Source organism: Salminus brasiliensis, chromosome 25 (assembly GCF_030463535.1).
Source record: "Salminus brasiliensis chromosome 25, fSalBra1.hap2, whole genome shotgun sequence".
NCBI lineage: Eukaryota > Metazoa > Chordata > Actinopteri > Characiformes > Bryconidae > Salminus > Salminus brasiliensis.
The window spans coordinates 4,202,631-4,227,860 of NC_132902.1; the positions used below are offsets into that span (position 1 = coordinate 4,202,631).

General features: G+C 42.6%; 1 protein-coding gene and 1 long non-coding RNA gene across 2 annotated transcripts in view; both read right to left on the minus strand.

The window, feature by feature from the left end:
• LOC140547750 (sialoadhesin-like) overlaps positions 1-18,777 on the minus strand; it is a 51,013-nt gene extending 32,236 nt beyond the window's left edge. Inside the window, exons 1-7 of the mRNA XM_072670886.1 lie at positions 18,720-18,777; positions 16,957-17,127; positions 15,561-15,908; positions 15,453-15,468; positions 15,019-15,031; positions 14,413-14,602; positions 14,052-14,321 (exon numbers count right to left, since the gene is read on the minus strand). Coding sequence (XP_072526987.1) covers positions 14,052-14,321; positions 14,413-14,602; positions 15,019-15,031; positions 15,453-15,468; positions 15,561-15,908; positions 16,957-17,127; positions 18,720-18,777 — 1,066 coding nt within the window. The remainder of the gene's footprint in view (positions 1-14,051; positions 14,322-14,412; positions 14,603-15,018; positions 15,032-15,452; positions 15,469-15,560; positions 15,909-16,956; positions 17,128-18,719) is intronic.
• LOC140547852 (uncharacterized) lies at positions 11,534-12,500 on the minus strand. Its single transcript, XR_011978515.1, has 4 exons — positions 12,430-12,500; positions 12,293-12,338; positions 11,974-12,209; positions 11,534-11,880 (listed from the first exon to the last, which is right to left on the minus strand). It is a non-coding gene; the product is annotated as an uncharacterized lncRNA (long non-coding RNA).
• Positions 18,778-25,230: the final 6,453 nt, after the last annotated feature.

A 25,230-nucleotide genomic window follows, 5' to 3' on the forward strand; every position in this document is an offset into this window, starting at 1 on the left:
AAAAAGGTGAAATAACTGAAAACATGTTTTATATTCTAGTTTCTTCAAAATAGCCACCCTTTGCTCTGATTACTGCTTTGCACACTCTTGGCATTCTCTCAATGAGCTTCAAGAGGAAGTCAACTGAAATGGTTTTCAGGTGTGCCTTATCAGGGTTAATTAGTGGATTTTTTTGCTTTATCAATGGGGTTGGGACCATCAGTTGTGTTGTGCAGAAGTCAGGTTACTACACAGCTGACAGCCCTATTGGACAACTGTTAAAATTCATATTATGGCAAGAACCAGCTAACCAATCAGCTAACTAAAGAAAAAGGAGTGGCCATCATTACTTTAAGAAATTAAGGTCAGTCAGTCCGGAAAATTGCAAAAACTTTAAATGTGTCCCCAAGTGGAGTCACAAAAACCATCAAGCGCTACAGCGAAACTGGCACACACGAGGACCGACCCAGGAAAGGAAGACCAAGAGTCACCTCTGCTTCTCAGGACAAGTTCATCCGAGTCACCAGCCTCAGAAATCGCAAGTTAACAGCAGCTCAGATCACAGACCAGTTGATGCCACACAGAGTTCTAGCAGCAGACCCATCTCTAGAACAACTGTTTAGAGGAGACTGCGCAAATCAGGCCTTCATGGTGTAACGACTAGAAGTATGGTGTTAGGTGGGCGCTCTCGTGGAGAGGGGAATACTTAGCTCCATTAAGAGACACGCAGGGAACACGTCGTGCAGGGGTTTCAGAGACGGTTTTAATGAGCAATGAGAGCACCTCGACTTCGCTCGTCACAACTTCCCAGACAACACCAGCTGGAGAACCCAGGCTACAACCCAGCACAGTTCACCACACGCACACACTCTCCCGCGCTTTCCTCCAAACTCTCCATGCACATGCGCACTGAACCCCACCTTAAAGTGACCGTTACAATGGTCAAATAGCTGCTAGGAAACCACTGCTAAGGAGAGGCAACAAGCAGAAGAGATTCGTTTGGGCCAAAAAACACAAGGAATGGACATTAGACCAGTGGAAATCTGTGCTTTGGTCTGATGAGTCCAAATTTGAGATCTTTGGTTCCAACCGCCGTGTCTTTGTGAGACGCAGAAAAGGTGACCGGATGGATTCCACATGCCTGGTTCCCACTGTGAAGCATGGAGGAGGAGCTGTGATGGTGTGGGGGTGTTTTGCTGGTGACACTGTTGAGGATTTATTAAAAATTGAAGGCACACTGAACCAGCATGGCTACCACAGCATCCTGCAGCGACATGCCATCCCATCTGGTTTGTGTTTAGTTGGACCATCATTTATTTTCCAACAGGACAATGACCCCAAACACACCTCCAGGCTGTGTAAGGGCTATTTGACCAAGAAGGAGAGTGATGGAGTGCTGCGGCAGATGACTTGGCCTCCACAGTCACCGGACCTGAACCCAATCGAGATGGTTTGGGGTGAGCTGGACTGCAGAGTGAAGGCAAAGGGGCCAACAAGTGCTAAACACCTCTGAGAACTCCTTCAAGACTGTTGGAAAACCATTTCAGGTGACTACCTCTTGAAGCTCATTGAGAGAATGCCAAGAGTGTGCAAAGCAGTAATCAGAGCAAAGGGTGGCTATTTTGAAGACACTAGAATATAAAACATGTTTTCAGTTATTTCACCTTTTTTGTTAAGTACATAACTCCACATGTGTTCATTCATAGTTTTGATGCCTTCAGTGACAATGTAAATGAAAATACAGAAAACGCATTGGATGAGAAGGTGTGTCCAAACTTTTGGCCTGTACTGTATATGTGTATTTAGATTATATTTCATATAGTGTGGTTTAATAATTACTCATAAGATACAGCAGATCATTTTCTAAGTTCTGCAGCAGTGGAAAGATTCTCCAAACTTTGAAAGGGAACATATTAGACCCCCAGCTCAGAGACAGAGCACTCCAGTTCTCCATACACTTTACTGCAGACAGTTTTTATAGGGTATCTTCTGCTTGGACCAGAGATCAGTGGTGTATCTTGTGCTTTAACAGCTTCTGTAGACAGAGATCAATTTTCTGAAATCAAGGGTTTTCAAGAGTTTATCTTGCTTTTGTTGGGGTAACTGTCTCTACTGTCCGAGACTATTTTTTTACTAGATTCTGGAACATTTGATGTTGGATGATCCCCATCTCATCCCCAACCCCCCAACCCATCTTAAAATACTGAATAAGCTGAATAATGTTTAATCATTCCAGAGGAAACAGTTCCACTGCTCCAGAAGCTCAATAATGGAGGGCTTTATACCCCTCTAGCCCACACCTGGACACAGTGCCAATAGGTTCATATTTATCTGCTCAACAGAGTCCTAAACTATTGGCAGTACTTTTCTACAGGGAATAGGCAAGCTGCAGGTGTGCATTTGCACATCTGTGTCAGCAACAGGTGCAACTTAAAGTAGTTTAAGGAGTGTCTAAAACCTTTTGGTCATATAGTGTAACATCAGTCAAGCCTTATTACCTACCACACACACACACACACACACACACACACACAGACACAGACACAGACACCCAGAGTAATATAAACTCTTACTGTAGAGCAATCAGGCCAACAAACCCACAACCTACAGACAGATGAGCTCACACAGACTAGTCCCATGATCTTGATACAGCAAAACATTATGGATGGTGTAGTTACTTTTGAATAAGTTATTACACATGCATTAAGGAACAGAGTCCTGGTTGTCTTTAAAAACAGCAGTAAATGACCAGGGACTGGAGGAAAGCTTTATGGCTAAACAGAAGATCAATATATTAAGAATAATAAACTATAAAACAGACAGACAGCAGTAATAGCAGTAAACCCATTATTCTTGCCCCCTCCCTTCGAGAGAGCATCGGGAGGAAGTGCCAAGAGTATATGGAGAAAATGAGACTCATGATGAACGACCCAAATGTGGGTGTTCAGAAGTCCAACATGGACTCCTTACCGCCCACTACTTTGCCTCCTATTAGGCAGAGGGTTCAGTGCAGGGTTCTTGCCCCACGGGTGGCTGAGGAGCTGGAGAGCTCTCCCATCAGAGTCAAAGAGGACGTCATGTTATCTCCTATCCACACACCTGTCCCTCCACCTGCTGCTGCCAAATCCAGCAGGTTTTCAAGACTGAGGGGCATGAATGTGGAGGCCAAGGATGACAACACCCTTGGGAACTCATGCACTCTTGAGGAGTTCCTTTCACGTCCCATGCTACACTCACCTGTCCCTCCACCTGCTGCTGCCCAACCAATGGTGGATACAAAAGAGAACAAGGCTTGCGACGCAGCAGGTAAGTTACAGTACTGAAATAAATAGTGTTTAGTCTTTATACTTATCTAAGGAGTCAGATGTAGCATTCCCACAAACTCACATAAATACAGCATATTTAATAAGGATTGGAAAGATAATTAACCATGGCAAAATCCTATAAATCCTTATGATTTTATAATACAAATGAATGAAAATTTAAAAATGTTCAGTGGTTCAAATGCTCTAACCATGTTCAAGTAATCAGAGGTAGCAAGATACCCATGTGCGTAGGCCTAGGTAGGCAGAGGGACGAGTCTAGACTTAGCCTGAAGGGGAGGACAGGGTGCCAGGTGGACACTGCAGGAGAAACAGCTGCTCCAGATGTGTCTGTGGTTAGACAGAGCAGGGGAGCAGAAACCAGCAAGGAGCCTGTCAACAACAGGGCTGCTCCACACCTTGCTGAAGGTAGTCAGGGAAGAGGAGAGGTGCTGGAGATCCCAGCCCTGACTAGCGAGCAGCCCATTGACAGTCCTGAGCTGGCACTCGGCCAGGCATTTAGCCTGCTGCAGGATGAGGAATGGTATGTCTTTAGTGAGCTGGAGTAGACCCACCACCCTTCCACTGATCATTCAGAATTAAGATCCAATTCTAATGGAGCAGTGATGTGTTTTAGAGTAGTGCTCAGACTAGAGTTAGAATAGCTGAAGTTACCTGAGAATATATTTAGTTTATATGAGTTGAATTATATGAGAATAATATGAGTTTGATTATTAATGAGTTTTTTTGAGTCTCCTTTTTTAAATATTCAGATTAAACCAGCAGAATAATGAAGAACAGCAGCTCCAGTGATGATCAATAGAAACGTCCATCATTTCTATCATTTCTGCAGAATTCAGTGGTTGAGATGTAAGTAAAGTCATTCAGAGTGGTTTGGTGTGAAATGCTCCGTTCTAGAGAAACTTACAGAGTCAGAACTGTTCACAGTGGAGGTGATGGGAACCAGATGTCTGAAGAGTGGAATGCCTCTAAAAGCTCCATCAGAGAGTGTCCTCTCTCCCGTGTCGACGAGAGCTGAGCTTTTATGATGCGGGTGCTCCTTCCTGAACAAGCAGCAGCTGTCTGTGATCAGAGGTAGAGAACCCAGCATGAAAGGTCAGGCGACCCAGCAACCCCACCTTCCTCTCACCACAGTCCCCCTCTTAGAGTCCAGCCACCAGGGTTGAACGTGAGGTGCACCCCGGTTGCTGTAACTCAGCCCTAAACATGATTATGTCACCTAAGAAATTCATCTCCTCACATCCATATCTATATTAAACTCTTACAGTTCTAGGAGAACCGGTTACTTGAGCCACATCTGAAATGACTATGCTCCCTATGTAGTGCACTATGTAGTCATGCAGTAAAAGCTTCTACACCCAAGTAGTGTGTTATAGGTCTAATAGAAAGCCCTTTATATTCAGCTACAAGTTGTGTGATTCTCTTTTTAATATTTAGACACTAGTAGAATATGATATATATATATATACACATACACACACATATATATATATATATGTATATTTTTTATAAATACATTGAAGTTTACTTTTAGTTTAATTTTGTGCTTCATCTGTCTTGTGCTACATAGGTTTTTAAATCTGGACCAGGTTTCCTTGCTGTGTGTGACACTGTGAGGCCAATCAATTACATTAACTGATCCATTAACTTCCAGTAAAAATAAACTCTGTTTAATACTTATTAAATGTGTTTCAGTATCTCTTCATGTTTGTGAAATATGGATTTTAATACATATGCAGTGAGGTGTTTAAAGTCTAAGTTTACTTAAAATAGTTCAATTTTAGCTCAGTTAAAAACAGTTCATTTAGGCTATGCTTTATTTACAACAATTAAAGTATAAAACGTATCAAAATAGTTTAATTCTAGCTCTCATTAAGTGTACTGATCATTAGTGAATCTACAAGAACACTTTAGTTCACTGTAGCTTAATAAAGCTGAACACACTGGACTCTAATGTTTTGGCGCTAGGACCCAGGGGGAAGAACAGCTCACTGACGGTGAGAGAAGGGAGGCTCCGCCCTATATGCAAATAGGTAGTGTGAGGAACCAATGGGAAAGGTGTGTGTGTTACTCAGAGGTTGGGGTACAGAAACAAGCAGAAAAAACCTCTTTATACAGAACCAGCAGCGCTGTGTGCCGCCATCGCCCTCTGCTGGCAGCTGGAAGTTATTAGACACAAATTACCCACCACAATTGAGCGGAAGTTAAATATGGACATACAGCAGTTATAGTTTCTTGTGAAGGATTCACTTAACAAATACGGCTTGTTAAAGAGCTGTATGAATGTCTGTTCAAATGCTACTGAAATGACTATACAAAAACAACAACCACAATTTAGTGGAATGTAAAACTGCCTAAATAAAGGCAGTATTTTGTTGTGAAGGAGACGCCTGATAAAATACAACTTGTTTTAGAGAAATATGATAAACCGTTCAGCTGCTACTGAAGTTCCTTATTTATATTGTTTACAAAGAAAACCTCTTTATACAGAACCAGTAGAACTGTGTGCCGCCGTCGCCCTCTGCTGGCAGCTGTCTGCATAGCCTGAACCCCTCACTCTGTTTAAATCCTATTGAAATTATTAGACAAAAAATTTAACACCACAATTGAGTGAAAGTTAAGCAAAAGAGGCACTTAATAAAATATTACTTGTTCTGGAGATTTTTAAACAACCGTTTTTTATTTTTGCAGAGACAACCTCTAGTGCTGCAGTCTGTGCGGCCGTCGCCCTCTGGTGGCAGCTGGCGGCACAGACTGACCCTTTACACTGCTGAAAAGCTCCTGAAATTATTAGCCAAAAACTGACAACCACAATTTAGTAGAATATAAAAACTTGTTTTGGAGACATATTATCAACCGTTCAGCTGCTGCTGAAGTTTCTTATTTCTGTTCTGTTTGCAGAGAAAACCTCTCTTTTCTCTCTTTGTTCGAAATTTGTTTGATTTATTTTGTAGAGTGTTTATTTTATAGTGTGTTTATTTTATACACAAACGGTTGCAGCTATAACAACTGTAATTTCCCTCCAGGAACAATAAAGTATCTCTGATTCTGATTCATACAGAACCAGTAAAACTGAGCGCTGCAGTCGCCCTCTGCTGGCAGCTGTCTGCATAGTCTGAATCCCTTACCCTGCTCAAATCCTATGAAATTTTTAGACAAAAAACTGACCACCACAATGTAGTGGACTGTAAAATAGTCATATAAGCGCTGTAGTTTGTTGTGAAGGAGGCACCTCATAAAATGCAACGTGTCTCAGAGTCATATGATGAACCGTTTAGACGCTATTAAAGTTTCTTTATTCAGAACCAGTTTTGCAGTCTGTGCTGCGTCGCCCTCTGCTGGCAGTTGGTGGTACATGCAGCCTCTGTTCACCGTTTAGATTAAAGGCATTAGACAAAAACTGACCACCACAATTAAGTGGAAGATGAATTTGGACATAAAACATTTATAGTTTGTTGGGAAGGAGGCAGTTAATAACATTTAGATAAAATAACATTTGGCTTTCAACTGAAATGATTAGACAAAAACTGACCAGCACAATTTAGTCCCTAGTGAAAAAAGTAAACTCAGGTGTGTTCAGCTTTATTAAGCTACAGTGGACTAAAGTGTTCTTGTAGACTCACTAAAGATCAGTACACTTAAAGAGGGCAAGAATGGATGAACCATCTTTCTACTTTTTCTTTTTTAATTACATAAATATAGAAAACACTAACTTTAAATTAAAATATTACTGTATATGTATTAAACCCATATTTTACATAAACTTAAATCCAAATAAAAATGTATTTGTATATGTATTTGTTTCCAATCCTGGATTTTGTTCTTAATAGACTTTAAAAGATCAGTTAATGTAACTGATTGACCATGTAATGTTACACCTACCAAGAACAAAGTCTCTGTCAAATTTGACCTAATTAACATATTAACAATGACCATCTTCACAAATACAGATGGTACAATTCTGCATTAGTGATCACTTCATTATTCAGGCACCATCAAGCTCTTACAGCCTTCAGCACTAAGACTAGACCCTAAGAACACTATACAGACAACAAGTGACCACATAGGGGAATGTAGCCTGGGGGAAATTACTGCACATTGATGGTGAGTAAAGGGGGAAAGACACGCCCAGTATGGAAACAGGTGGCACCAGGAGCCAATAGGAAAGTGAGAGTTTTACTCAAATAGGTTGTATTCCACCCACAACCCCACTGTATATTACTGACCCAGCACAGCTGACTCAGTTACTGGACTTGTTGGGAAACATCAATATGGGAGAAATGATTCAATCCAACATCAGTGCAGTTTATTTCTGTCTGTGTGTTTTTAAGATCACATGGAACAATCACTGTCCATTTACCAACATCAACAGAATAAACTCAATTATTATAAGCTGATTCAACAAAGATCTGTAAAATGATCACAAACGCTCACCAAACTCAAAACAGTTGAACAGTTTTACTACACCAAACTTCATGTATTTGGGTAGAAACAGCGTTTAGGATTACAGTAGTCTTCATCATTTTATGAGAAATGGAGAGATTAGATTTAATTGTCTGCCTCTGAAATCTGATATGTCCAGTTGAAAAGGCTGGCCAGTGCACAGCACTACTCGGGTGATTTTGGAGTTAAGAAGCTTTGGCAGGGATACAGCAGCTATCCCTACGTGGACCCTCACCATCTTCAGCATCTGGTTGTCGGTTGAGCATCACATCGGCTACGACCTGCCCTGGACCCCAAGCCACCTTGTTTCTTTTGGACTGCTTGAAGGAGCACTAGCTCATGACCTTGACCACCAGGAGCCCAGCAGCAACTCTGCTCCTTTCTTCAGTCACTGGGACAGACTTTTCGGCACATCCAACAATGTGGTGAAATGGACTGAGAAAAGCATGTTGGATGGGAAAGTCGCTTAAACATGTTTATTTATTTATTTATTTATTTAGTGTACAAAAGCCTATTAATTCTAAAAAGACCAATATTAAAATATTATTTATTATTTTTCTGCCATTCTCTGTTATGAATTCTATGCTGTATTTTCTTTATTAAACATGGATAAACATTAATAAATATATTTTCTAAGAAATGTGGTCTTGTGGGACGTTTTGCTTGGTAAGTCTGAGCATAGTTCAGCAGCACCATGATCAAACTGCACTTGTGAGCCCATATGCTGGTGCGGTTGGCCCTGGGTTCCCCCTAACGCAGGACAATGCTAGACCTCATGTGGCTAGAGTGTGTCAGCAGTTCCTGCAAGATGAAGGCATTGAAGCTATGGACTGGCCCGCCCATTCCCCAGACCTGAATCCGATTGAGCACATCTGGGACATCATGTCTCGCTCCATCCACCAACGTCACATTGCACCACATACTGCCCAGGAGTTGGCGAATGCTTTAGTCCAGGTCTGGGAGGAGATCCCTCAGGAGACCATCTGCCACCTCATCAGGAGCATGCCCAGGCGTTGTAGGCATGTGGAGGCCACACACAATACTGAGCCTCATTTTGGCTCAGGACATTACATCAAAGTTGGATCAGCCTGTAGTGTGTTTTTCCACTTTAATTTTGTGTGTGACTCCAAATCCAGGCCTCCACTGGTAAATAAATTTGATTTCCATTGATTATTTTTGTGTGATTTTGTTGTCAGCACATTTAACTTTGCACAGAACAAAGTATTCAATGAGAATATTTCATTCATTCAAATCTAGGATGTTATTTGAGTGTTCCCTTTATTTTTTGAGCAGTGTATGTATATGTGTTTATTAATATAAATATGATATAAATATTCTTTATAAAGATTCTGAAGGTCCTTAAGAAAATGGAATGAAGCTTGTGAGGACAAAGACAAAGCTAATCCTGTGCTACACACTGCAGTAGGTGTCTGGTGCAGAACAGGAACGAGGACTAGGATGTGATGATGAGGAGCCTGGCTGTGGTGCTGCACATCCACCTAGTCTTCATGATAGCAGTGATTCAGGTTGGCAACTGGATGGAGCCCAAATGTCCGACTTTAGTCTCTGTTATTAATCTCACTGATTCAGACTGACCAAAAGCTTCAGACTGATCACCTTCATCTCTGTACCACTCATTCCTTCTGAGCTGGCACTGATCACTAGGTGTGATACAGCAGCCCTATGGTTAACATTACAGTAGGTTTACATTCCTTGTAAATAAAGGACATAATATTATGCAGCTAACTGGATTACAGTGTGTTAGCTAGGGAACTGTGGGATTAGTGAAAGCACAGTGTTCAGACTGAAGAACTCCTTCTACACTCTCCAAGTTCTTGCCAGTTTGTACTGTGTCTTTAGAATGACCACTGATATTGATCACATGACCACTTCATTTAGTTTACAGTTTAAATCTATTAATGAATATGGAATTTGAGGTTTACCTGAATCCACCAGACAGTAGAGCGCGCAGGACCAGGCCAGGAGAGCAGTTCTGCACCATGCCACCTTCACGTCCTCTCTGATGAAGTGGCTGAATTCCTGAGTCTTGTGTAGGAGAACACAGGCAGTGCTCTCAGCCTTCTTCATTACACCCAGTGACCCAGAAGATTCCAGGTGACTCTTCAGCAACAGGGTCATTGGCACCTGAGGTTCATTGATGGGCGTCTATTGAGGCCCCATCTCACAACTTACAGGATGTAAAAGATCTGCTGATTATGTTTTGGTGCCAGAGAACACAGAAACCCTTCAGAGGTCTTGTAGAGTTCATGTCTCTAATGCTCAAATCTGTTAATGCAGCACAAGGGGGACCAACTCATATTAGACAAGTGGTATTAATGATATGGCTGATCTGTGTACACACCTTCTTTAAAGAGAGCATCCAGTTATTATGAGCAAAGCAGACACCTTGTCCCGTTAGGAGCCAACTGCCCTTCATATAATCCACCCTGCACTTCTCAAAATACAGCGAGTTACTGAGCTCTCCCTAACTGTCTAACATCACTCCAGCTTCTGTAAACATGGCAAATTCACTCAGGACTCAACAAAGTTGATGCTGGCTCATGTTTCAGAGTCCTGAGTTAAGCCATGTTAAACAAACCCATCATGCAGTCAGAGAACTAGTTAACACTATGGGCTCCTACCCACTTAGCCACCATGCTAACGCTCCCATTATGAAAGCCTCAGTTTAGGGTGGAGCTGCTAGCAGCATCGTTAGCTAAGGAGCTAACACTGTTTTAACTCTGAAATGATGTCGGGTTGAAAAAAATGCTGTTTGCTGTTTAGAACACAGTAAACTTACTTACCAGACAGTGTCAGCTCTTTAAAGCCGTTTTACAAAATGATCCATCAGCCAGCAGAACTTCCAGGAGCACAGCACAGCATAGAGGCGCGTATTTCTCCTCTGTAGAGCAGAATATTCACTGCATGTCTGCAGAGCTTTACACTCTCTTTAACTCCACCATTAGAGCAGCTTCACTCTCCACAGGGTTACATCTACTCTCTCTGGGTGGCTATATTGTCACTGATTTTTATGTGTCAGAAATGTATATTGTAAAGTTTTGAGTTGAACAGATCTGAATAAATAAGTGAGATGGGAAAATGGGTTTTTATTTAGCTGCATAAAACTTCTGCACAATAATAGTTGCCCAAAACCTCACTTTTACTTTCTTAAACATTCATGTTTGAGGTTTATTAGCATTTTGGATTAACAGAGAGCACTGTAGTTGGTTAGATACCAGCATGTCCTCAGAAACCAGTATCAGAAGCCAGTATCAGAAACCAGTATCAGAAACCAGTATCAGAAGCCAGTTGAGAAACTCAAGCTGGTCTGAGGGGAACGAACAGAGAGGCTTTAGCTACAAACAGCAATTTCTATCTAAACCTCAGTGAACAAAGTTCACCTACTGTCAGAGTTATCAGACTGTAATACTCTGTAAGGCTGTTTGTCAATATTATAACATCAAAACTATCAATATTATAAACAGGAGGCCATATGCTGCTGGCTAAGCTCTGCTGCGTCTTCTTGTTTTAGCCTGTAATGACAGCTTGATACAGCTGGTTTAAGAGTTTATGGAGGGGTACTTCTGGTCCTGTCCTCAATAATAGAAGCTGTGCAAGTTCATCATCCGACAACTCCTTAAAACCGGTCATGTAATTTTAAACAGTGAGAGAAGTGGGTGACCACTAAAGACACTTCTGACCAGGCCAGAGCTTCACAGCAGACAATAAGATGAGCTAAAATACAAAAAGAGAGAGATGGGAGCTGAAAGTAATGGAGTAGAAGAAGATTAAGTAGAGAACTGTGTTCTTTATTTGGGTTCTTGTGGTTTTTCTTGTAGATGTTAATCTGTACACTTGTGTTGATGGAGCAGTTGGATTGCTGCTCTGTAGGACGAGGAGGACAATGCTGCAATCATCGTCATCCTAATTGTATGAGCCTTTCGTTAAAAGTTCATTAGAGGAATGTCAGACGAAGCCTGACATCTGTAGACGAGTTACTTTCAGTTCTGCTGTCTTCAGAAAACCCCTGAGAAAACCCCTCTGATCTAAACTTTAGACCGGTGTTTTAATGTGTGATGTATGTTTGTGGATCTGACTGTAAGTCTGGTCATTGACTGCTTCAGCAACCAGAACCCTGTAGAAGAAGAGATGAAGAGACGTTCTAGATAAACATTAAGTACTAAAGCAGTGCAGAATGAGTGAAGCTGTAATGACAGGGTTTACTCACTGGGGGGCAGCAGTGTGTGTGCTGAAGTTCACAGCAGCATACAGTACATCCTGCTCTTCTGTGGGATCTAGAAAAGGTCTGGAAGTAGAGGCTGGAGATTCCCTGTGTGTGTGAGAAGGTCTGAACTGAACACTGGAGTAGTGAACGTCGTCCTGTTCACCTGAGTCCTCTCTCTGTGTGAGGTCAGAGGTCATGGCTAGGACTGAAATGTTACCATACACAGGAGGAGAGTCACACTGAGAGAGAGAGAGAGAGAGAGAGAGGTTTGGAAATAGGCTACATTTGATGATGTTTAGTCTCTCCTCTCTAACGTATTCACCTGTTCACTCTCCTCAGTGCTCCTGTGCTCTTCAGACTTTCTCCTCCTGAGAGACAGTCAGCAGTGTTGACAGAAGTTAAAGCTTTCATTTAATGAAATTCATGTTCACACATTTATCTAATTAATAGTTCACATACCACAACCACAGAGCTGCTGTGATGAGTATCAGAGCCACAAAGACCACCATCACTCCCACTGTGACCAGCTTTAGCACTGAGCTCATCTCTGGACCTTCAGAAATAAACCATGAACCACATCATAAATTACAGAGAAGAAAAAAAAAATCGAAAAAGAAAATAATTTAATACAAATTTTCCACTCTGACCCTGAAACTGCTAGTTTATGACTTCTAAACCCAAAGACCAACGCTTCAATATAAATGTGTTTACAGCTGTTATGTGCATTTTATCAATGTAATTAAGGCCCTCTATCTATCCACCTAAATATTTCACCCATACTGTTTTTTATGCCTTTATTGTGTATTTAGATTTTATGAAAAGAGCAATAAGTCACACAGTGAGATTCGGGTGGACTTTATTATACAGTCAGTAATGGGTCAGTAGTTTCCTCTCCTTCAGTAATTCTCACATTTAAATATTTGACAGAAGTGCTAACATATACAGTTATGATCCACAGCTGTGTAGTTTACATACACTCAGCATGTTTTATCTAATATTAGGTCAGATGTCCCTTAGCAAGTTGCACCATGACCAGACGCTTTGGGTAGCCATCAACAAGCTTCTAGCAGAATTCTGTGTGGATATTTGACTTCTCTTATCAGAATTGAACCCAAGGTTAAAGTCGGAGTCTGCTTTATCAATTACACTAATGTGTTTGGGCTCAGCGTCAAGTTTCAACCGTCTTGCTGAAGAGTTCTGGGGTAGTCTGCCTTTGTCATTATTCCATTCACTTTTTGCAATATACCAGTGCTATACTTGCAGAAAAAATGTCTGAGAATGATGCTCTGGTGTTTAACGGCTCAGCTTTACTCTTCCAAACAAGCTTCTGGTCACTGTGAACAATCAACTCCAGAAGGCTTTTCTTTTGTCTGTGTGGTTCAGCTGCAAAGAGCTTTAAAGGTGTTGATTTAGGAGCAGGGCCTTCTTTTGTGCACTGCAACCTTTAAGTCCAATGTAAAACTTGCTGTTCCAGCAGCTTCCAGTTAATGGCAGGCCTGTGCCTTGATGGTTCTTATGTTGTTTCTGACCATCTGAACCGTTTTCGTCTTAGCTGATGGTGACAGTTTGGGTCTTCTTACAGACCCTAGTGACGACACCTTCCAATAAGCTGTTCTTACCTATAATTGTTTAAACTGATGATCTCTGAATCTGCACTTGTGTAAGTCTACATAAGATCTTTCTCAGATCTGCACTGAGCTCCTTGGACTTACACACCCATGTACTGTGTGTTGGCCAAATCAATGACTGCTTTCAACCAAACCCTGGAGACAGAAGCTACCAGCTGTAGACAATCATGATCACCAACAGGAAGTTAAGAGGTATTGGTTTAGGCAAATTAAAAGACATTTAACACCAAATAATTCATAAGCCAATGACCCTGTGTTGATAAAAAAAATAAAGCAGGTGGACAAATAAAAAAACATATTTTCTACTAAAGATGTTTGTCATGATATTCATGTCCATGATAAATGTGTGTAAAACATCCTACTACAACTATACAGTATATCAGCCATGTTACAAAATCCCTAAATCAAAGAGAGGGTGTAATCCAAACTGATCATCATTCTACAGCTGCTTACGTTTCACATCCAGATGAACGGGTGTAGAGCTGTGATGTCCTAGCTGGTTGTGAGCGGTGCAGTAGTAGAGTCCGCTGTGCTGGGAGCTGATGTTGGTGATGCTGTAATTCTGGCCTGTTGTCAGCGGTGTGTCTGCAGCTGCTCTCTGCTTAAACCAGGAGTAGGAGAGAACAGGAGGGTCTGCATCACTGCTGCAGCTCAGAGTCACTGACTCTCCCTCCTCTCTCTCTCCAGAGGGAAGCAGCACTGCTCTGGTGTTTCTGGGAGAGTCTGGTTGGAAAGTTGGTAAACAATCATGTTTCACTTATTAGTAGAATGATAGAAGATTAGATTATTAGTGAGTGTAGAAATGTCCACTCACACACTGGAGGAGAGAGGAGGCTCTCATGGCCTTCAACAGCACAGCTGTAGTTGACCGCTCCACTGACCACAGCTACAAAGCAGGAGGCAGATCTGCAGTGAGACTCACTCTGTCTGTTCTTGTACCAGATGTAAGTGGGGTTATTGGGCAGAGTGCAGGTGCTGCTGCAGATCAGTGTTACTGTCTGTTCCTCTGCAGCAGTTTCCACTTTCACCTGCAGGCCTGTGACAGACTCCCATCAGTGTCTTTACAGCTCAGACACAGATTAACACTGAGAGACAAACATAACAAACGGCTCCTACCTGTGACAGAGAGAGAGACACCAGCAGAGCTGTGTGTGTGTTTCCAGTAGGGGGCTTTAAATCGGAGGAGATATTCTGCTGCGTCGCTCTGTGTGAGATGGTTCAGTCTCAGTGTGATCATATTCGCTCTCTCACTGAAAAACTCCACTCGGCCATCTGCAGGACTCAGCTCTCTGTCCTGTGTGTGGAGTCTGATGTACCAGGCAGGCTGGGGGTCAGGCTGCTGACGAGGGAAGGTGTAGTATCCGTGGATGTCCACTGATAAGCCAATCAGAGTGCAGATAGTCTGGGTGGAGTAAGAGACACTCCAGCAGCTGCTCTGGTTTAAAACACCTGAAAGAAACAAAAGGAAATTATAAATCAATCAGATTTACAATCATAAACAAACCCCAAACACCAAACCACCTCCAGTACAAACTGAATTCTAACAGACATGCTAAAACATCAGCGTCTCATATCTACTGGATATCACTGAATATGAGTTTACTGTAATCAGACAGAAGGAGGGAGAAGTTTACAGTGAGGTTCTTACAGACAGCAGGAGAGCGGAGCTTCTCATATCCTCTTACAGCGCAGGAGTAGCTGCCTGCATCCACAGTATTGTCATGCACATATAGCCATCTGTTGTACCTGTTAGATAAAGGCTGTCCGTTCTTGTACCAGATGTAAGTGGGGTGGTCAGGCAGAGTGCAGGTGCTGCTACAGGTCAGCTTTTTTCCTCTACTCTCTGTGTTTGACACTGTAATCTTCAGATCTGCAGGAGAGTTTAAACAAGGTCTGGTGTTCTATTCATTTACAGAATATTCTTATAATAAACTAAACTTATTTAATAGAGTGTAGCTCTACCTGTGACAGACAGACTGACTCCAGGTCTGCCAGTATATTTGCCTCCTGGATCATCAGTGTAGAATCTGAATCTGTAGGTTTGAGCGTCTCCCTCTCTCAGGTCAGTGATTATCATGCTACAGTCATTCTGGGAGCTCTGTCTGTTCTGCACTCGGCCCTGATACTCCTCATCCTCTCTCAGATCCACAGGTTCAGCACCACTCTGCTCTTTAATGAACCACACTGATTTAGTCACTGTGTGTCCTCCAGGGTATTTATAAGAGCAGGAGAGATCAACTGATGATCCTTTCAGAGCGCACACACGTTTAGCAGTGTAAGTCACACCCCAGCACTGTTTACCCAGCACACCTGGAACATACACACACACACAATAAATGATACCAGTGATGAGCACTACACTCTGTGTAGGGTTGTCTGTCTGTCTGCTGTGAAGTGACTCCATTAGTTTAGATTCCATTATAAAGATTTGTTTATTAATACAGTAAAGGATAAACTACAGTCAGAAATGTTATGGTTTACTCCAAACTTCACTAACTGATCTGGGAAATGTAAAAGTCTTGATAAAGTGTTATGTATATATTTTATCATTTAGGGTAGTGGCTGAGGTAGTGTCTGAGGACAGCTTATGCAGCAGGAGCACAGTTCACTGATGTTACTGTTGTTGGGTACAGTAGATGAATACTGTGTGTACAGTACTGAGTGTAATTACACTATTTAAATAAAGAGAACATTTTTAGATCCAGTAGTTCTTTATGTTCATGTATTTGTTAGTGCAGTTATGATACAGGTGCAGTTGTTACAGTGTAGTGTTTTGTATTCACTCTCTTTCTGGGCAGCACTGTTGTCTGTAATAGCTCTGTTTAGGAACTACCCAGTTAGCCAAGCTACAGAGGTTGTGTTTACTACTTTTCAATAAAATAAATAAAGACAAAATGTGTTAATTAGCCAAACGTGTGTCCAAACTTTTGCATAAGACTGTGTACTGTTATAAATAATGTCTTCTTCACTTCCCTGTAATTCAAACACTGTTACAGAAGCAGTAGCTCTAGCAGAACATGTGCCTGTAGCTCCAGAGGCTGCTGATCATGATCACATTTATGTTTTCTGTTTTTTCATCTTTTATATGGTTTTATTGTTTGGGTAAATAAGTGTTTGGGCAAAATACATTTTTAAAGAAAGTGAGGGTCCCCTCCAAAAATCTGTTCATACACCCATAGTAGTGAAATGGGTGAAATGGTTTAAAAGCTCTTTCTTTACTTTGCAGATCACTGACAGAACATGAAGGAAAATAATAACTAGATTATAGATCATCATAGTTTTTACTGAAACTTACACACTGCAGCAGACCGTTTCCACTGACTGCTGATGTACACCTTACAATAGTAGCTGCCCTCACCAGATGGTCTGGTGGAGTCGAGCACAATGGAGGCATCATATCCAGAAGTCCGGTGCTGTCCGTTCCTGAACCAGTAGTAGTACAGGTTTGTACCGAGGCTGCAGGAGGAGCTACAGGTCAGTTTCACCTGCCTCTGTCCTACAGTCTGAGGATCCACCTTCACCTGCAAATCTACACATACGCACACACACATACATACACAAATTATATCTAAACATTTTTTTTAAATCACATGTAATGTGTAAACACAGAGACTCTGTGCGTGTGTGTGTACCTGTAACAGTGAGCTGAACTCCAGATGAGGCTGATATCCAGTCACTGCTTGATGTTCTAAATCTAAAGTTATAAACTCCAGAGTGTCTCACTCTCACATCCCTCACTGTCAGCTCACACTCATTCTGCTCTGTTCTTACAGACACTCCTCTTTCAGTGGAGCTCAGGACTCGTTCTTCTCCATCAGAGCTGTGGATCCACTCTCTCTCTCTGACACTGGAGGAATCAGGTGTTGTATATTTGCAGGAGATTTTTACTGTAGATCCAGTAACAGCACAGAGACTCTGAGAGGGGAGAGTTACACTGTGCTGAGCATCAACTCCTGCAACACACACACACACACACACACACACACACACACACACACACACACACACACACATTCAGATATGAGGGGGGAAACTCTTGTGCTCTGACTGGCAGAGTGACCACACAGTAATGTGTGAAGCTGGGTGGTGGTATGATCATGTGATAACCACAGAGCAACAGAACAGTGTAAAATAGTGGATGTGGAGCTCGACATGGGTTAGAATACAAACACCCATAATGTGCATTCCTGGATGATTGGTGCATTTCTGTTGAATATTTGGAAAGATCACATTTTTTAAAAAGTAAAAAAGGTAAAGGTAAAGGTGCACATATTTGTCACTGTACTATGTACAGCGAAATGTGTCCTCCGCATTTTACCCATCTGTAGTAGTGGTACTGAACACACATACACATATACACTAATGAACTAGGGGCAGTGAGCACACACACATCCAGAGAGGTGAGCAGCCAACTCCAGCCAACATCAACAGCTCAGATTGTGGCAGTCTGACCGAGGTGCATTTCTAACTGTAGTTTGGGCAGATTTGATGACGTACACATTTGGCAACAGTAATTAGGACTCTATCCTCTGTCCCATGCTGTTCTCCAGGACTCACAACTTACTTAGTTAAATATTTATGTTATGTTAGTTAACATATTTAAATAAATCACAATTTAAAATGTATTCCACCAATGAAAACTCAAATATCAGACATCCCCAAAACGCCACAGTGCTACAAACCAGTGCTTCTCAATCTAGAGGCACGAGAGGGTTGTCTGAAATGTACAGACACTAAAATATTTACAATCCTCTTGTCGGAGTGCTAAAAACAAAGCTGTGCTGGTATTAGAGTGTATGGTATGCTCTGTGGCTATTGTGTGAGCCCATATGGTGACAAAAACAGCCAATCAGAGCAGAGCTTAACAAATTATTCACAAGCCCTCCATAAAAGATTTTGTTATTCTGAGGCCAAAACACAGGATTGTGAATAGGTTTGTAAAACCACATCTGTCCCCAACCAAAGTCACATACTTACTATTTACACACCAAAGAACCACTTCAAATACTCCTGCTTTCTAATGCATTCTATTGCACCTTTAACCAGACTGGTGTGTTAATCTACACACAGTTACTGTAGTAAAACACAAGCACATAAACACAGTAAAATGTAAAAGTTTACCTGCTAATAAGATGATGATCACTGCTGCTGAAAAACCTCCTGACATCTGGTAAGACATGACCGCTGATACTCGAGGGTCTGATCAGTAGCCGATAGATTCAGAGAGTAGATTAGAGAAAATTTCACTAATAAAGAAGAAAAGAACAAACTCTGACTAAAATAAATGATCAATCAGACTCACTCTTTTAGCTCCCAGCTGTAACTGAGTTCATCTCAGATTAGTGTGCTGTTACTCACCCTGTCCTCGTACCTTCTGATCTTACTAGTGAGCAAAGCAGGCTGAGACCCTGAAGACCTGTTTGTGCATGTGGTCATCACACCTCCTCTTTTAGCCACTTCCTGTTGTTCACTCAAGAATATAAATACATTCAAGTGCAATCAGCTTTTCTCTTATTGCATTTAAAGTAGGAGTTAGAAATTTCAGGCTTGACCTCGCCTGTGTCCAGCATCAGACGTACATCTGGACTTCAGTTCTCTGTCTCTGTGTTTAGGAGCTCTGGTCAGTCAGGTGTGAGATCAGTTCAGTATATAATCAGTAAGTGTGTATTAAAAAGCGCAGAAGTGTCTCTGTACAGAATCTGAACTTATTTTCAGTTCAAAATCAATAAAATCATGTAATCTGACCAGGGGTGCTCAAAGTTCTGCATGCAGCTGTACACTGACTCACTAATGTTGGTATCTTTGGTAACTGGTCCTGAAACAGGAAGTCAAAGAGTCAAGCAGGTGAGAGAGCAGCTTCTCACACCATCAGTCATTAGAGTGAGAACATTTACCCTTCTTTACTCTCAGTCCCGTGTTCAACACATCAGTCGAACACACAGAGTGTCTGCAGTGACCGTTTAGCTGAAGCTGAAAAGCTGTGTATTCTTCTAGAATCAGTCACGTGACTGACGTTCAGTCTCGGCTCTTCCAGACTTTTAATCAATGTTCATAAACACTCCTCAGTTTTTACCAGGTGACTGACCGTCAATAATCCCTTTATTTTACTGGAGATTTTTAGAAGACCAAAATCAGTCTGTGCTGATAAACCTGAACAGAGACTCTGAACTGAATTCTGGGAGTTCTGAGTGGTTGGGTTAGCTTTAGCTTTAGAGGTGAAACGGTGGAGAACGTTTAGGTTATAGTTAAAGGTGTGAGCAGAACAAGCCACATCAGCCTTGTGATTGGAGAGGGAACTTCTTACATGAGCTGTACCCAAGATTAAGAGTCATTTATTCATAATGAAGTTATTTCTAGAGTCAAATCTTTGTTTATGTAGATTGACTCCCCACAAGACGCCCAGTTTAAGGCTTTTCAGGTCGCAGGGCTTCAAGGTCAGCATCTCCACACAGAAACTGTTATTGGTACATTATTGAATATTGAATGCCTGACCTTTCATATTCAAACTGACTAATGAAGTTCTTAGGCTAAATGTAGAGGGTAATGAAGATGCCTGGGAGAGCCCTGTCCTTCTGATCATCTGACACTTCTCTCCTTTTGGGTTCAGAGGTCATGGTCAGGGCTGAAATGGTCGGTTTAAGTGATTGTCTACAAATATAGCTGCAGTTTAACCTCATTCTCACACACTGGAGGAGAGCAGAGACTGCTGTCAGACTGACCAAATAACTGTAACAGTGGCTCCCCCTCCTGTCCTCTACAGGTACTGCCCAAAAGAGGAATTCAGAGTCCAGTATTAACAGACTTTAGAGGCTCTAAAGCAGATTTACATGTTAGAAACACTTCATTCTCATCTTTAATTCAGTTTATTTTACATTCATATGTTTTATGTTCAGCACATTTAATTCATTTCATTCAATGAGAAACTGTTTTAAAAGCTTCATATTTTTATTCTTCTGCACTGTTTTTATCATTTACTGTTATTGGTTAGATTTACTGATATAAGTGTGATTCTGCTTCATCTTGTGTGATTTATTACTCTGAACAGTATTTTACAAAAAGAACATCAGAAATAAAGTTGTGAAGCAGCTTTTGGTTTAGTTTTTAATGCTTATTTCTTCCTGGTTCCTCCACTGTGCAGCATCTGCTCTTCTACAACACTGCAGTGACAGCAGGGAGAGGATGGAGCTTTAAAACATGAAGAGATGATTGAACACAGCCTACAATAATGGATTAATGCTTTACAATCTGAACAATAATAAAACCAAAGCAGAGAATCAACCAACACATCTTCCAATCACAGATGTAATGACCTGATCTGATCACTGGGGGGCAGCAATGTGTGAAGACATCAGATGTCCCTGCTGCTCTACTGGGCTTCAGCTGGAGGAGCTCATTTACTTCATCTACTGCAGAAAGTTACTGCAAAGCCAACGTGGTAAAAGCAGCTCATCCATTTCAAGTAAAGAAAGATTTGAACGCTTCAGCAAGAGGAACTTTTAGCATGTCCGCTAAAACTACGCCTGGGTTCTACGACTTTTTCCACAAGTGCTTTCATACACAGCTTCTTATTCAGTCAAAGCAGCTCAAATTAGCAACTAAACAGCAGATCAAACGACTCACCTCTGAGTGAACACAGCTGTCTCTGGTTAAGGTGTGTGTGTTCAGCTCATGGGGAGGTTTACCACAGACGAGTCCAGAGCTGACTTTTTCAAATGAGCTGTTGTTTTTGGAAACGGGGAGAAAACAGCCTCCTTCAGTCTGTCAGGCTCTCTGTGTCCCCCAGACACATCTTATGACTAGAACTGGAGCTTCACCTTCAAACTCTATCCGCGGAAACAGGAGCTCGAGCTGAACAGCGCTGAAGGAGTCCTGCAGAACAACGGTTGCTAAGCAGTGATTGGAGGGTTAAGAAAATAAGGCGGGGCTTGAAGGGAGACAGCGCGCTGTGGAAAGTGCTAAACTCTCATTAAAGAAATCAAATCTCAGCAAAATCTGCATTTAAGCCCCAAATTTAGCTCCTAGATATGAAGAAAGACAAGAGAATCAGCAGAGTGATGAGTGTTTACTGTAGTTCTGTTAGTAATCCCACTGTTTTTAGAATGGAGCTGGAATCTGATTACTGCCTTTTTCCTCTGGAACTGGACTTTTTTCTATCCTGATTACAGAAAACTGTTACATGCATTGTGTTTCCAGCCAACCCTGGATGATACACTCCTAATATTTCACTCCTAATAGTGTGGAGGCAGCAGCTTTATCAGATGACCACGCCCCCGTGTGTGACGTCATAATAGAGTCACGCCCACGTAACGTTCCATATTTAATGGCTGGTCTCTCAGTACTGTAATCAGTAGATGTGTGACTGTGGAGGAGAGCACATCTCAGAAGACGTCTCATCAGGATCTACAGAAGATGGAAGAGGAAGATGGACCCATTCTTCTTGCCCCCTCCCTTCGAGAGAGCATCAGGAGGAAGCAGCAGGAGTACATGGAGAAAATGAGACTCATGATGGACGACCCAAATGTGGGCGTTCAGGAGTCCCGCATGGACCCTTCACCTCCCTGCAGTTTGCCTCCGATAAGGCAGAGGGTCCGAGTTCAAGCCCCACAGGTGGTGAAAGAACAGACTGAGGACCTGAAATTTCCTGTTCTCCAAACCCCTGTCCCTCCACCTGCTGCTGCCAAGTCCAGCAGGTTTTCGACACTGAGGGGTTTGAACATTAGGGCTCAGGATGGGAACAGGGCCTATGGGAACTCTTTCTCACTTCAGGAGTTCCTTTCACGCCCCCTGGTCCACACACCTGTCCCTCCACCTGCTGCTGCCAAAACCAGCAGATTTCCCAGGCTGAGGCGGCTGAACATGGAGACCAAGGATAAGAACAAGACCAGTGGGAACTCCATTACTCTGGAGGAGTTCTTTTCACGCCCCTTGGTTCTCACACCAGTCTCTCCACCTGCTGCTACCAAACTGATGGTGGCTCCAAAAAAGAACAAGGCCTATGACGCACCAGGTGAGTTCCAGTCCCTTAAATAGTCTTTAATCTATAACCTAGAGAACAGACATCTTAGGAGTCTTATGTAACTTCCCTACAAACTCTATATAGCTTAGAAACACAATTTCTTCATATTAGATATTAGAAACATGTAACCATGGCAAAACCCTGTTCTTAAATGATAAAAAATAAATACAAATAAATGAAAGTAGATAAGATGTTCTAACCATGTTCACATAATCACAGGTAGCAAGATTCCCAGGTGGGTAGGCCTAGGTAGGAGTGAGACTGGACTTAGGCAGGAGACAAGGACAGAGGGTCAGGACGAGGCTGCAGGACAAACAGCTGCTTCCAAAGTGGTTAGACAGAGCAGGGGAGCAGAAACCAGCAAGGAGCCTGTGAACAACAGTGCTGCTCCACACCTTGCTGAAGGTAGTCAGGGAAGAGGAGAGGTGCTGGAGATCCCAGCCCTGACTAGTGAGCAGCCCCATGACCGGCCTGAGCTGGCACTCGGCCAGGCATTTAGCCTGCTGCAGGATGAGGAATGGTATGTCTTTAGTGAGCTGGAGTAGACCCACCTTCCACTGATCATTAAGAGTTAAGATCCAGTTCTAATGGAGCAGTGATGTGTTTTAGAGTAGTGCTCAGACTAGAGTTAGAATAGCTGAAGTTACCTGAGAATATACAACTAAAATGCTTTGGAGTATCCAGATAAAATTAGTGATGGAATCTTCTAAACATCAGAGTCTATAAAGTGTCTGAAGAGAATTTCCAATGATCTCCATCTACTGCTGCTCCTCTGTTGTTAAATGTTCAGTGTCTTTTTCATTCCTACTGTAATAACACCACCTTCCAGACGTGTTCACCTCATTCTAATGTCTTGCTTTTGAAACAGGGAGAGGAAGATGGAGGGGTTGAAAGTGCTGCGCGCTCTGGCGGAACACCATGCCGAGGTTCTTCTGCCTGAGCTACATGATGTCTGCTTGGCCCTCATCAAGGAGGTAAGACCCACACTTCATACACACTCTGGACAACAGCTTCTGTAATGACATTATTCTAATTAATGCTAAAGCAAGTGTCAGTGGTTGAGTTAGAGACAGAGGCTCACCGTGCTTCTTTTGTCTCCACTGTCTCAGGTGAAGAACCTGCGCTCCATGGTGTCTCGTGCCGCCATGACCACCCTGTCCCACCTGTACGCCCATCTGCAGCGGAAGATGGACAAGGAGGTGGAGGGCACTGCCTGTGTCCTTCTGCACAAGGCTGGGGAGGTCAGCCACTTCATCCGAGAGGACGTAGAGGTGGCCCTCAGCACGATGGTGCAGACCTGCTCGCCTGGCCGGGTCCTGCACGCTCTACTGGCTGGTGGATTCAGGTAAACATCACATTCCATATTCATTAATAGATTTGAACTGTAAACTAAATGAAGTGGTCATGTGATCAATATCAGTGGTCATTCTAAAGACACAGTACAAACTGGCAGCACTGATGTACGGCTGAGTCTCTTCCTACATTTTGGAGAAGATCTTGCTAGAAGGTGAGTCTAGAGTTCACCTGTGTGTAAACGCTGGATGTGTATCTTACTGTGTTCACTCTCCTCTCTCCAGCCACAGAAACGCAGCAGTGAGAAGATGCACTGCACTGCATCTGGAGAAGCTCTCTTACAAGTTGGGGGCTTCTCGTGTGCTGACCAGCAAGAAGGAATTCACCAGCAGGTTCCTGACGGCCGTCAGCAAACTGGCCCTGGACTCCGCACAGGAAGTGAGGTAAGCAGTTGCTTGTTTTTACACCTATTGGGTCAGAACTGAACCCATCAGCATGTTTTCTTCACCAGCCAGCACTGAAAATGACCTTTTATCATTCTTCCTCCACAGACTCCATGCTCGAAACACCCTGAGATTTCTGGGGAGCCACGAGGACTGTGTGAAGATGGTGGACAAATTTGTGTCATCAAGGGACAAAAGATCAATCATGGACATAATCACCAACAGCAGGTAAGAAGAAGAAAGTGATCTTTAAACAAATACAAAATACACTTTATGATGATCAAAGACTTTATTATTAATTAGTTTGATTATTAATGAGGGTTTTTGTGTCTCCTTTTTTAAATATACAGATGAAACCAGCAGAAGAATGAAGAACAGCAGCTCCAGTGATGATCAACAGAGACGTCCATCATTTCTATCATTTCTGCAGAATTCAGTGGTTGAGATGTAAGTAAAGTCATTCAGAGTGGTTTGGTGTGAAATGCTCCGTTCTAGAGAAACTTACAGAGTCAGAACTGTTCACAGTGGAGGTGATGGGAACCAGACGTCTGAAGAGTGGAATGCCTCTAAAAGCTCCATCAGCGAGTGTCCTCTCTCCCGTGCCGACGAGAGCTGAGCTTTTATGCTGCGGGTGCTCCTTCCTGAACAAGCAGCAGCTGTCTGTGATCAGAGGTAGAGAACCCAGCATGAACGGTCAGGCGACCCAGCAACCCCACCTTCCTCTCACCACAGTCCCCCTCTTAGAGTCCTGCACCCACTGGGGAGTCCGGTGAAGGGAGGTGGTGTCACTGAGTGACATGGTTGCCACTGAGACCCAGCGTGCTCTGTCCCGAGTCCCACACTGTTGGAGGCTCAGGCAGGGCCGGGGATGGATCATTGT